Source organism: Microcaecilia unicolor, chromosome 4, assembly GCF_901765095.1.
Source record: "Microcaecilia unicolor chromosome 4, aMicUni1.1, whole genome shotgun sequence".
Classification (NCBI taxonomy): domain Eukaryota; kingdom Metazoa; phylum Chordata; class Amphibia; order Gymnophiona; family Siphonopidae; genus Microcaecilia; species Microcaecilia unicolor.
Window position 1 is genome coordinate 93,682,515 of NC_044034.1, and position 13,067 is coordinate 93,695,581.

General features: G+C 44.0%; 1 protein-coding gene across 4 annotated transcripts in view; it reads left to right on the plus strand.

The window, feature by feature from the left end:
• Window positions 1-13,067, plus strand: part of RCBTB2 (RCC1 and BTB domain containing protein 2) — a 228,079-nt gene that overhangs the window by 127,063 nt on the left and 87,949 nt on the right. For all 4 annotated transcript variants that reach the window (XM_030200479.1, XM_030200478.1, XM_030200481.1 and 1 more), the window contains exon 6: window positions 578-736. In XM_030200479.1, the coding sequence (XP_030056339.1) occupies window positions 578-736 (159 nt within the window). The remainder of the gene's footprint in view (window positions 1-577; window positions 737-13,067) is intronic.

Genomic DNA, 13,067 nt, shown 5'->3' on the forward strand with positions numbered 1-13,067 from the left:
TTTAATGTTTAATGGCTATGTTTTGGATAGTTTGTAAACGATTAACATGTTTTAGTAATAGAACATTACTGTGATCAAGTCTACGTACTAGATCATGGGACAATTTTTGAAGAGAGGCCTGATCTATGTAAGCACTTACTGACCTAATAAATGGCAAAGCACTAAAGCACTTTTGATAGTCTGTAATCAGAGGTAATTCTCAACATTTCAGACATCTGCTGATTCATGAGGTCTGAAGTGACTGACTGAGGGGCAATGTGGGTAGTAGAGATACTCGTGAACCTTTCTTTTTTTGTTTGTCCATGGTGGGTCGGGATGTAGGGTTGCCATATTGGTTCTCCCTAGCCACTTTTTCAGCTAAATGAAAACCTGTCAATAATTTATACAGTTCAGATAAATGTGTTTACTAAATAATGAGATAGTGATTAGTAAACTTACATAAAGCTTAATGACACATGTTTGAATTTCCATGTAGATGAATCAGCACTGGTTATGATCATACCTCTTTGTCTCTAGTTTTGGTTGCCTGTGTTTTATTAATTATATAATTTAGCTAACTTTTTTAATTGTCTTACAGGTTTATTCTTGGGGTTACAATAACTCGGGACAGGTTGGTTCTGGCTCAACAGCTAATCAACCAGTTCCCCGAAGAGTAACCAGTTGTTTAAATAAGAAGTACGTTATTAGTATTGCTTGTGGTCAGCTGTCTTCAACTGCAGTAACAGACAAAGGGGAGGTAAGACAGATATGCATTTTTTGGATTTCTTTTCTCCAAGCCATACGGTGTTCTATTCTTAAAGCCATTATTATTTCTATTGAAGCAGAGGTTCTTTTCCTTTTGAATGGACTTTCCTTTTCTCACAGCAAACTTTTGATGCAAAGTCATTATTGAGTATGATTGCAATGTTTTTAATCATGGATGTCTTAGATGACAAATGTTTTTTATATTTCAGTATTTACTATGGATAGACAATAACCAATGCAGCATAATAAGCAAAGCATAATTCACCCACATGTACAATAAGCATAAAATGCAACTGGTTTTAAATAGGAATAATTAAGGCTGTGGCCTTTATTAATATACCCTGCTAAGATTCGTATACAAAGGTTAGATTCCCTTATTAGATAAGTGGCAGGATTGTCCAACCTTTACCCTCACCAGGTCGGGTTTTCAGGATTTCCCCAGTGAATATACATGAGATTTATTTGCATACAATGGAGGCAGTTCATACAAATAGATCTCATGCATATTCATTGTGGAAATCCTGACAATCCGACTGGATTTTGGCCCTCGAGGACTGAGATTGGACAACCCTGATCTAACGTATAACCAAAAAAGGAAAGAGTTACACAGAGGTATATTTTTGTCTGTTGGCTTGCTCTACCCAAGGCTTCAAGTCCTTCTAACTTGGGGGTTCTCAACCCAGTCCTCAGGACACACCCTATCAGTCGGTTTTTAAGGATATCCACAATGAATATGTACGAGACAGATATACAGTGGAGGTAGTGCATACAGATTTACCACATGCATATTTATTGTGGGTATCCAGAAAACCTGATTGTCTAGGTGTGTCCTGAGGACTGGGCTGAGAATCACTGATCAATTAATAGTCTTGTGAAATACATTATAATGTTTTATAAATAACTGCTAAGCCCCCCCCCCCCCCCCCCCCCCCCGTTTCTTCATCATTGGTAAATGCATAACTTTTTATAACTGTGAGGGCTAATTTCTAATACTAGGAAGTCTTTCTGAATTTTTAACCATGTTTGGGATAACACAAAAACTTCTTCAATCTAGTCCTTTATGATATTCACTTTCTTACAGATTGAACAAGTGTTTATGCTGCGGCAAGGGATTGGGATATCAGTATCTCATACTGTTTTGGAAAATGTCTCAGATATTGTAGCCTTTTGGGGCACACTTTAAAATGTCGAGTTGAAGGTCCATGAACAATCAATCAGTTAGTCACAAATTTTTGATGTCTGCTAGATAAAATAATTGGAATTTGATTATCTCCTTGGGGCGAGGAGCTAAAATTTCACCCCCCACGTCCAAAAAACAGAAAGAAGCCAGTTCATTTTAACCATGGACCCCTGAAAGGTAGTGCATGAATTGTAAAGCACTATGCATAAAATAAGTTACATAACTAACACAGTATTTATCTGGATAGTTCTGGTTGACCCTAGTAAGAATGTTCCTGGTTATTAGAGCCATTACAGGATTCTCCTCTAGTTGCTCATGAAGTGACTCACTAAGGGGCATGACCTGCCCCTTAGGCATGCCCCTTCACTGTGGTGCCTCAGGTGCCACCTTGTTTTGTGTGGTTCTGGGTAATTGATGTCACCACGATGTAACTGATGTCGCAGGCTCCTCCGCATTGAAAGGCAAAACAAATCATTAAAATAAGGATATCTTGCAGGCTTTTCTGTAGCAGTGATGGAAACAGCTAATGTTCTTGCAGGATGGGTAACAGCCAATGGAAACAGCACAGGTGCCACCTTGGTCGTTATGGTTCCCCAGCTAATTGACATCATCATGATGCAGCTGACATTGTAGGCTCCCCCATTCAAACCTTCAGACTTCAGGTTTCTGCCCTTTTATTGACTCTCCCTTTCCCTATTGAAGTGCTCCTGGCTCAAGGTAACATCAACTCTCTCTGTTTCTCAATTAGGGAAGTGTCCAGTACCATATAAAAGAAGTTCAGTGAAGTTACTGTAGTGCTGTGAAGGATTCAAAAGTTTGTGTTCCCTGTATTGTTGGTACTTTGACATCTAAACTTCTTTGAATTTTTAGGTTACTGTGTTTCTGTTGGAGAAGCAGTTTAGCTTCTGCCACTTAGAGAGTGAATCCTAGCAGTTAGAAAACTAGTGCTTTCAAACTACCTTTGGTCTCTCTCCTGCTGGTTATAGTCATTTATTTATTGCATTTGTATCCCACATTTTCCCACCTCTTTGCAGGCTCAATTTCCCTCTCCTCATATCTATTATCCCCACTAGCTAGCTGTTGGTAACAAAGCTATAGAGTTTGGTAACTAATTTTCATGATAGAATTTACTGCAAAAAAAATGAAATGCATGTGTGAATCACTGTGTATAGTGACACCTATTCACTGAACCATGTAGTTTCTACTGGTTGCTTTGTGTACAGCTTTCTAGTGGTGGTGAAACCTGATGGTTTTGCATAAAACTTTGTAAGCCTAAACTTACACATCTAAATTTATTACATACAAAGTGAACAAAATATCCCTTTGCACATAAAAAGAAAAAAATGATGTAACTAAGACCAAGTTACCATCAAGTATAGTGAACGATCAAATAGACAACTTGATCATGGCCAAGTTAAGTATATAGATCACCACTTTTACACGTGAAGTGGACTTAAATTTTGTGCACTTTAGTACATTCTCCTCATAGAATTTTAAACTGGTGTATACAACTAGTATAATCCTTTTTAACAATGATTTCATACAAGGTGTACCTATAACAATACGAGCTATTTAATTTTGAACAAGTTGGGGACAGTAGGAATCCTTTATCAAGGAGGCTGACTAGGAGATTATTGCTGTAATCTGTTCAACTTCAAGTCGCTTTTCTCGTATAATACGCCTCAGGTAATTATGTAGAAAATGTTGAATATGCCTGCAGCCAATGAACCACTTTTACTTGTGAAGCAAGGTTACAGTATAGCTGCTCAGTGCCTGAGCTGTCAAAGACAAATTGATAGTGTTTAATATATATTTTCTTCTTGACGTATGGTTGTTTTTTTTTAACTTGTCTTACTTTTTTCTGTTGATGACAACCATGCCCTGAGGCTTGTCTAACCTTCTGTTTTGCACTTGAATCATCCTTGAAATGGCTTTCACCAAAGATTGGCAGTACTTTTACTTGTAACGAGTTACATTTTTGACCATACTTTTTACTTGTAACTTGTTATAGGTAAGCTGTACTTTCTTACTTAGTGACGAAGTACAAATTTAGAAAGTAGTTTTTTTTTTAAAAAGTATTTTCGATACCTCTGCTTCTCTCCCTCTGCAGACTTTCCAAGCAATGTCAGATACGGCTTGCATCTGATTGGGCCCAAACTTCCAGTCCCAAAAACAGCTAAGCTGGGGCCAATCAGATGATAGCCAGCAGCTGACATCACTTGTAAACCCTAGTACCCCACATGGCATGAACTGGAAGGGGTGGAGCTCTCTTTAATTGAAGAATCTATTACTTCTTCGGTTAAGCAAGCCATTTCCCTTAAGGATATTTTTGAATTGATTGCTGGTATGAGCAAGAACTTGCAAGAAATATCTATGTATAGTAAATTTACAGAATAAACATCTGCTAAATTTTCAGAGCAGGATACAAAATTGCTCCTCCTGAAACAGCGTGGAGAAAATTGGGTCATAGGTTATTGATTGTCAGTCGGATGTGGCTGCTTCTGCTAAAGATAGCCTGTTCTTGCACCTTCAAATGGAGCCATTAGAGAATGCCTCACATGCTTGTAACTTGAGGCTGTTAAACTTTCCCTTTAAAATATTTTTAGCAGTTCCAAGGGAGACAGAAAATGGTTAAAGATGTATTGTTTCTTTCTTTTGATTCTTTTCAGTTTAAGGATCTTTACTATCTTTCTCGTGAAATCAAGGCAGTTAACCAGGGAGGGAAATGGATGTGTTAAGTTCACATGATAGTTTGGATATGACTACATTTCTTGAATCATCACAGGATGTTGTGTAAAAAAGGGCTACGTTATTAGTCAGCGACTTCAATGGAACAAAAAATACAAATTTAAAAATCTTATTTTCCTAAGACTCTTTCCTTTTGTGGACAAGATTGTTCATATTTTCCCAGATGTGGCTCAGTCTACACAGGCCTTCCTGCAGCTGAAGCCGAAGGTTTTAGCTGCAGGGGGAACCTTTTTCTAGAATTAACCTGCAAATTGCTTGTCACTTGCGAATCATTCCTGTATCTTTTAAACCCCATACATCTTGAAACTTTTCTTGTGTTGAAGGAGATGTCCTGACGTCAGTGCCAGAACTTTAGCCAGGTTGATTTAAAGGTTTAATTGAGTGTTCCTCTGCCTGTTATTTTTTAATTTTTATTATAAGTGTGATTTTGGTTTTGACTTCAGTTCTTAAGTAGCTTTCCTTAATATGGACTTGATTGCTAAATTGTGATTGAGAAGGAATATTTTCCATGTCCTATTGTTTCTCCGAGGACAAGCAGGCTGCTTGTTCTCACGACTGGATGACGTCCACGGCAGCCCCGATGATCGGGAATCTTCCTAGCAACAAAAGTTTGCTAGAGCCTTTGAGAGCGCGTGGGCGCGGCCATCAGCTTCCCGCTGTCACGCGAGAGTCCCGTTAGTTTTTTCTCTTTCTGCGATAGGGAGCTGTTGTTTTTCCATCTCTCTGCCCCTGTGAAAGAGCCTTCGGTTTTTCGCGAGTTTTTTGCTGTTTTTTTCTTCATTTATTTTTATTGTGCTCTGTTGAGCTCTTTATATTAAAAAAAAAAAGAAGAGCGGCCTTAGAGGGTATGGTGGGAGCAGAGAATGTGACATGGTATGAATATCATCAGCTGCATAGCTATATTGAGAGCATATTTTTCCCCGATTCAGGCCTACTATGCTGGAAGTATTCAGGAGCCAAACTGTAGTAAATGCAACTTTCAGAGAGCGTCCGTATTTCACATGTTTTTGGGAATGCCCAGTAATTAGGAAGTTTTGGGGTAAAATCATGGGATATTGTGAATTATTGCTAAAGAAGAAGATATGTCTGCCACCCAAGAGTATGGTGCTGGGACTGGATGGGAGTGGGCTAGCTATTCGGCAAGGGGAGCGATTATTAATATATAAGGCTTTAATCATTGGGAAACAATGTATATTGCAATTTTGGACTCAGGAAACAGGGCCATCCTACTGGCTGTGGAGGAATATGCTACACTCACTGGTAATGATGGAGGCATATGGAGCTAGTCGTAGCCCTAGAAGTAAACAACGATTCTGGGAGGTTTGGGAACCATATGTGCAGGCCCTGTCTAGCAGAGCTCGAAGTTTATTGATGAATACTCTCACGCTGTAGCCTGGGGGTATGGGGAGGGGGGGGAAGGGGTAGAAGATCATTTTGTGGGGGAGGATCTTATGGTTCATATGGATATGGGAGGGGGGAAGGGAGAGAGGGGGGAAGAGTGCTCAAAGTTGGAAAGATCTGTGTTAGGTGGCTAAATTTGTATTGGTGAGGTTAGCCTCACATTGAAGTGCTGATGTATACATGCTAACATTACATGGGTGATATTTGCAATGGATAAAGAGGAAAGGAACTGATAATAATCGGGGAAGGGGGGGGAATTAAAAAGGTATTGACATTTACGGAACTGTTACAAGTTTATTATTGTTTTATGATGACACTGTATATGTGTTTCGTATTGGCTGTATTGTTATTATCGTCAATAAAATAGATTTAAACATAAAAAAAAAAAAGAAGTTCCCTTAAGGTTTTTAGTGTTGGTCCCTGCTTAAGTTTCGTTTCGTTGCTGTCACGGCCCCTTTTTTCCCTTTTGTGCCCTTTTTTCTTGGCACCATCGAGAACTTTGACTTCGCCGCCACTATTTTTCCGTCCATGAGATCGAGGATTCCCAGCGGCTTCAAGAAGTGTGGTCGGTGCAGCCCGGCAACCTCAGGTACCGATCCCCATTCTACCGATCCCCATTCGTGGTGTATCCAAGTGCCTTGGGCCCGACCATCACCCAGACGCGTGTAAGTTGTGTCTTAACCTTAAAAAGCGGACACAGGTGTTGAGAAAAACTCAGCGGGAATGTCTGTTTGGAGCTTTGCCCGGCATTTCGGCATCGACGTCGACAGTGGTACCGAGGTTGGCGACGTCGACATCAGCACCAGAGAAGACATCGGGAGAGCAGGTAATAGCTGTCTGGAGACCACCACACACTGGGAACAGTGAGCCATCGAGTGGGCCTCTGCCTTTCTCGAAGGCTCCTGCTGTGCAGGCCCATCGGGATTGACCCCTTTCGGACCCGACCCCAAGGAGGCGTGTGGATTCCACATCCTCCTCGTCGGTACCGAGGAGTATTGATGCCGTGCATCGAGCGAAGGCTAAGAAGCATCGGTCTCCTTCCACACACGGTACCAGGAGCTCCGGGGCGTTGAGGAATTCGGCACCCGGGAAGCATCGATGCCGGGAGGACCACTCACCCTCCATCCAAGAGGTGTTGGTGCATTGGTGTTCGGACAGTCCAGTACCGCCTCCCTGCTCTTCACAGGCTCTGCCTCCGACTCCTGCACCGGCCCCACAGCCTTTCCCGGCAGACACTCTGGACGAGCACGTCCGAGCCATTCTTCCAGGTCTCCTGGAAGGACTGCTGCGTCAGTCTGTTCTGGTACCAGGGGTGCTTGCGCCCTCGGTACCGTTGATGGAAGAGGCAGCTGGCTCTTCGCCTATGGTGAGGTCCCTGATGCCGGTACTGCTTGCGGCCTCGGCTGCCACCCAGGTCGACTCCCCGTCGACATCGCTGGAGGGAGCTTCATCGCTGCCGGCATGGTAGTCGACTTCTCAACGTCGTCATCGAGGACGTGGTTCCTCGGAGTCGAGACGGGCCGGTTTTGGACTGCAGTTCGTGAACTCTTGTCCGACACTGAGGAGGATGCCTCGTGGGAAGAATCCCAGATAGTTCTCTTTTTTTTTTTTCATTTAGTTACAAGTATTACACTTGAGTAGGAAAAAGACAGTCAGTAATCTATTAAATTAAGAAAGCAAACAATTTCGTAGTAATATGTATGACTTACATTAGACCACCAAAATAGGGGGTTAGGAGCCGTTCCTTCGGAGATAGGATTCTTAATTATTACAAATAGTTTTAAAATAACAAAAGAAAAGGCTTAACAATTATATCCACACTAAATTCTACTTAATTACCCATTCAGGTTCTGTTCAGGCTAAGAGACATAAACTAGTACTATATTACTTTTTTCTGTTCTATAAATAATTTCAAATATTCAGGAAAAAGGAAAACATATTTCACACCCATATATTTTATGTTACATTTGCATGGATAGTTCAAATTAAAAGTTGTTCCCAACACTATTGTTGCAGCTCTCAATGAAAGAAAATCTTTCCTTCTGGCTTGAGTTTGTTTTGTAATATCTGGGAAAACCCAGATTTTCCCTCCATGAAATGGAGTTTGTATATTTCTTAGCGCCATCTTCCTCACTAAGTCCAGATCTTGCTGAAATACAAACGAAACCAAAAGAGTTCTTCTCTCCGTTATAGAGGTTAATGACGATTCTAATAAATCTGATACATTTCAATCTCCTTGAGGTGATGTTTCACCGTTCTTTTTTGTAGGTAGAAAGTAAATTTTAGTAAGTGGTGGTATATTCTCTGGAGAGAATTTCAAATGTTCTATTAGATATCTCTTAAATATCTCCAATGGAGGATAAACTGGAGTATAAGGAAAGTTTAATAAACGCAAGTTCAATCTCCTGTTGTAATTTTCAAAGTATTCCAGTCTATTTTTTATCATTGTAGTATCTTTTATCAAATTTAACGATGTTTCCTTCAATTTAATATTTTCTGAGTTTAGATGGTTAATTTTCTCGGTTATCTCATTTTTCATCGATGCAAAAGAAACAGATAATTCTTGAACATTACTCACAAGTCCTGCTATTTTACCAGTTGATGCCATCACAGTCTGTAACATTTCCCAAATCGCCACAAGCGTTACCGCCTCAGATGAACCCTTCCCTGGATTCTGTAGTGCTGTTCTAGAAATCCCAGCAGAAACCTCGAACGCAGGCCCCACTCGGGCGGGTCCGTTCCTCGCTCTCGCGGTCTTTGGTACCGCCCCCGCTATCGGGTTCTGCGGGCTGAGGCGGAGGGTAATGCGATGGAGGGGACAATGAAACGTCCTGTCCCAAGAGAATGGACTCTCCCTGGTCCAATATCTCAGCGAGAACTCCTGTCGCTATTGTTGCAGATCTCACGAGGTAACTTTCCATAGTTTGCTGGGTTGGTGTTGACGTTAGAGCCGGTTGGGTCACGGCCCTTACCAAACCCTTTCTCTTCGTGTGTGGCATTATAGGCAATTGTTCAAGAAGAAAAAAAGTATTTCTGAGGAAAAATTCACTCGAAGATAGGGTTTTAAACCTCGCAAACACGGAGTTACTCGTGGAGCGTTCTCATCAGCGCCACCATCTTGCTCCGCCCCCCGATCAGATAGTTCTCTTCTGAGGAGTCTTATGGTCTTCCTTCTGATCCCACTCCTTCGCCTGAAAGGAAGCTTTCTCCCCCGGAGAGTCTTTCTTTCTCCTCCTTTGTGCGGGAAATGTCTATGGCTATTCCCTTCCCTGTGGTATCTGAGGATGAGCCCAGGGCCGAGATGTTAGCCACCTAAGGAGTCGTCCACTGTTTCTCTGCATAATGTCCTTAAGCAGACATTGGTGAAGAACTGGACGAAACCACTCTCTAATTCCACCATCCCCAAGAAGGTTGAGTCCCAGTATCGAATCCATGGAGAGCATGAGTTGATGAAGTTGCAGTTACGTTACGATTCTATGGTTGTGGATTCTGCTCTCAAGAGAGCCAAAAGTTCTAGAGATTTTGCCTCGGCACCCCCGGGACGAGAATCTAGAACTCTGGATTCTTTTGGGAGGAAGGTCTACCAGTCCTCTATGCTCGTGTCCAAAATTCAGTCCTACCAGCTCTACACGAGCATCCACTTGCGGAACAATGTGAAGCAACTGGCGGACTTGGTCGATAAGCTCCCTTCGGAGCAGACCAGGCCTTTTCAGGAGGTGGTCAGGCAGCTGAAGGTGTGTCGTAAATTCCTGTCCAGGGGTGCTTACGACTCTTTTGATGTTGCATCCAGATACGCTGCTCAAGGTATAGTGATGCGCAGACTCTCATGGCTGTGTGCCTCTGACCTGGATAATCGTGTCTAGCAGCGTCTTGCGGATGTCTCTTGCCGGGGGGTAATATTTTTGGCGAGAAAGTCGAGCAGTTGGTAGAGCAGCTCCACCAGCGTGAGAACGCCATTGACAAACTCTCCCACCTGGCGCCTTTAGCATCTACCTCTTCAGGTAGACGTTTTTTTCCGGGGAAGGAGGACTGCTCCCTATTCTTACTATAAGCGTAGGTACAATCTACCTTCCTGACAGCCTTCTCAGGCTCAGCCCCAACCCGCTCGTTCACATCAACAGCATGCGCCTAGATAGGCCCTTGCAGCTCCCCAGCAAAAGCAAGGGACAGGCTTTTGACTGGCTCCAGTTGAGCATAGCCGCTATAAAAGTGTCTGTGCCGGACGATCTGCCGGTTGGAGGGAGGTTAAAATTTTTTCATCAAAGGTGGCCTCTCTTAACCTCCGATCGGTGGGTTCTCCAAATAGTCCGGCTACGATACTCCTTCAATTTGATCTCCAGACCTCCAAATTGCCCACCGGGAGCTCAGTCCTTCAGCTTCCAGCACAGGCAGGTACTTGCAGAGGAACTCTCCACCCTTCTCAGCGCCAATGCGGTCGAGCCCGTTCCACCAGGGCAAGAAGGGCTGGGATTCTATTCCAGGTACTTCCTTGTGCAAAAGAAAACAGGGGGGTACGTCCCATCCTAGACCTAAGGGGCCTGAACAAATACCTGGTCTGCGAGAAGTTCAGGATGCTTTCCCTGGGCACCCTTCTTCCAATGATTCAGAAAAACGACTGGCTATGTTCTATGGACTTAAAGGATGCTTATACACACATCCCGATACTGCCAGCTCACAGGCAGTATCTTCGATTCCATCTGGGAAAGCAGCACTTTCAGTATTATGTGCTGACCTTTGGTCTTGCGTCTGCGCCCAGGATGTTTACCAAATGCCTGGCGGTAGTTGCAGCGTCGCTACACAGACTGGGAGTGCATGTGTTCCCTTATCTTGACGATTGGCTGGTGAAGAACACTTCAGAGGCAGGAGCTCTACAGTCCATGCAGATGACTATTCAACTCCTGGAGCTACTGGGGTTTGTCATAAATTACCCAAAGTCCCATCTTCTTCCAGTTCAGAAACTAGAATTCATAGGAGCTCTGCTGGATTCACAGACGGCTCATGCCTATCTTCCAGAGGCGAGGGTAGACAACCTTCTGTCTCTTGTTTCCTTAGCCAGAGCGTCTCAGCAGATCACAGCTCAGCAGATGTTGAGACTGCTAGGCCATATGGCCTCCACAGTCTATGTGACTCCCATGGCCCGTCTTCACATGCGATCAGGTCAATGGACCCTAGCTTCTCAGTGGTTTCAGGCTGCAGGGGATCTAGAGGATGCAATCCAACTATCCACCGATTTTCACAATTCCCTTCATTGGTGGACAATTCGATCCAATTTGACCTTGGGACGTCCCTTCCAAATTCCTTAGCCACAAAAAGTGCTGACAACAGATGCATCTCTCCTGGGGTGGAGAGCCCATGTAGATGGGCTTCACACTCAAGGAGCTTGGTCCCTCCAGGAATCAGGTCTTCAAATCAATCTCCTGGAGTTGCGAGCGATCTGGAACGCTTTAAAGGCTTTCAGAGATTGGCTGTCCAATCAAATTATTCAAATTCAGACAGACAATCAGGTTGCCATGTACTACGTCAACAAGCAGGGGGGCACCGGATCTCGCCCTCTGTGTCAGGAAGCTGTCCAGATGTGGCTATGGGCTCGCGCTCATGGCATGCTTCTCCAAGCCACGTATCTGGCAGGTGTAAACAACAGTCTGGCTGACAGGTTGAGCAGGATAATGCAACCTCACGAGTGGTCGCTCAACTCGGGCGTGATGCGCAAGATCTTCCGAGCGTGGGGCACCCCCTCGGTGGATCGTTTTGCCACTCAGACCAATCACAAGGTCCCTCAGTTCTGTTCCAGTCTTCAGGCCCACGACAGACTAGCGTCGGATGCTTTTCTTCTTCATTGGGGGAAGGGTCTTCTGTATGCATATCCTCCCATACCTCTGGTGGGGAAGACTTTGTTGAAACTCAAGCAAGACTACGGAACCATGATTCTGATAGCTCCTTTTTGGCCGCGTCAGATCTGGTTCCCTCTTCTTCTGGAGTTGTTCTCTGAAGAACCGTGGAGATTGGACTGTTTTCCAACCCTCATTACTCGGAACGAGGGGGCGCTTCTGCATCCCAACCTCCAGTCTCTGGCTGTCATGGCCTGGATGTTGAGGGTGTAGAGTTCGCTTCCTTGGGTCTTTCTGAGGGTGTCTCCAGAGGCTTGCTTCCAGGAAAGATTCCACTAAAAAGAATTACTCTTTCAAATGGAGGAGGTTTGTCGTCTGGTGTGACAGCAAGGCCCTAGATCCTTGCTCTTGTCCTACACAGACCCTGCTTGAACACCTTCTACATTTATCAGAGTCTGGTCTCAAGACCAACTCCGTAAGAGTTCACCTTAGTGCAATTAGTGCTTATCATCAACTTGTAGAGGGTAAGCCTATCTCTGGACAGCCTTTAGTTGTTCGCTTCATGAGAGGTTTGCTTTTGTCAAAGCCCCCTGTCAAACCTCCACCAGTGTCATGGGATCTCAACGTCGTTCTCTCCCAGCTGATGAAGCCTCCTTTTGAGCCACTGAATTCCTGCCGCCTGAAGTATTTGACCTGGAAGGTCATTTTCTTGGTGGCTGTTACTTCAGCTCGTAGAGTCAGAGAGCTTCAAGCCTTGGTAGCCCATGCTCCCTATACTAAATTTCATCATAACAGAGTATTCCTCCGCACTCACCCTAAGTTCCTGCCGAAGGTGGTGTCGGAGTTCCATCTGAACCAGTCAGTTGTTTTGCCAACATTTTTTCCCATCCTCTTACCCGCCCTGCTGAACGTCAGTTGCATACATTGGACTGCAAGAGAGCATTGGCCGCCTATGTGGAGCGGACAAGCCCCTTTAGACAGTCCGCCCAAATGTTTGTTTCTTTCGACCCCAACAGAAGAGGAGTTGCTGTCGGGAAATGCACCATTTCCAATTGGCTAGCAGATTGCATTTCCTTCACTTATGCCCAAGCTGGGCTGACTCTTGAGGGTCATGTCCCGGCTCATAGTGTTCGAGCCATGGCAGCGTCAGTGGCCCACTTGAAGTC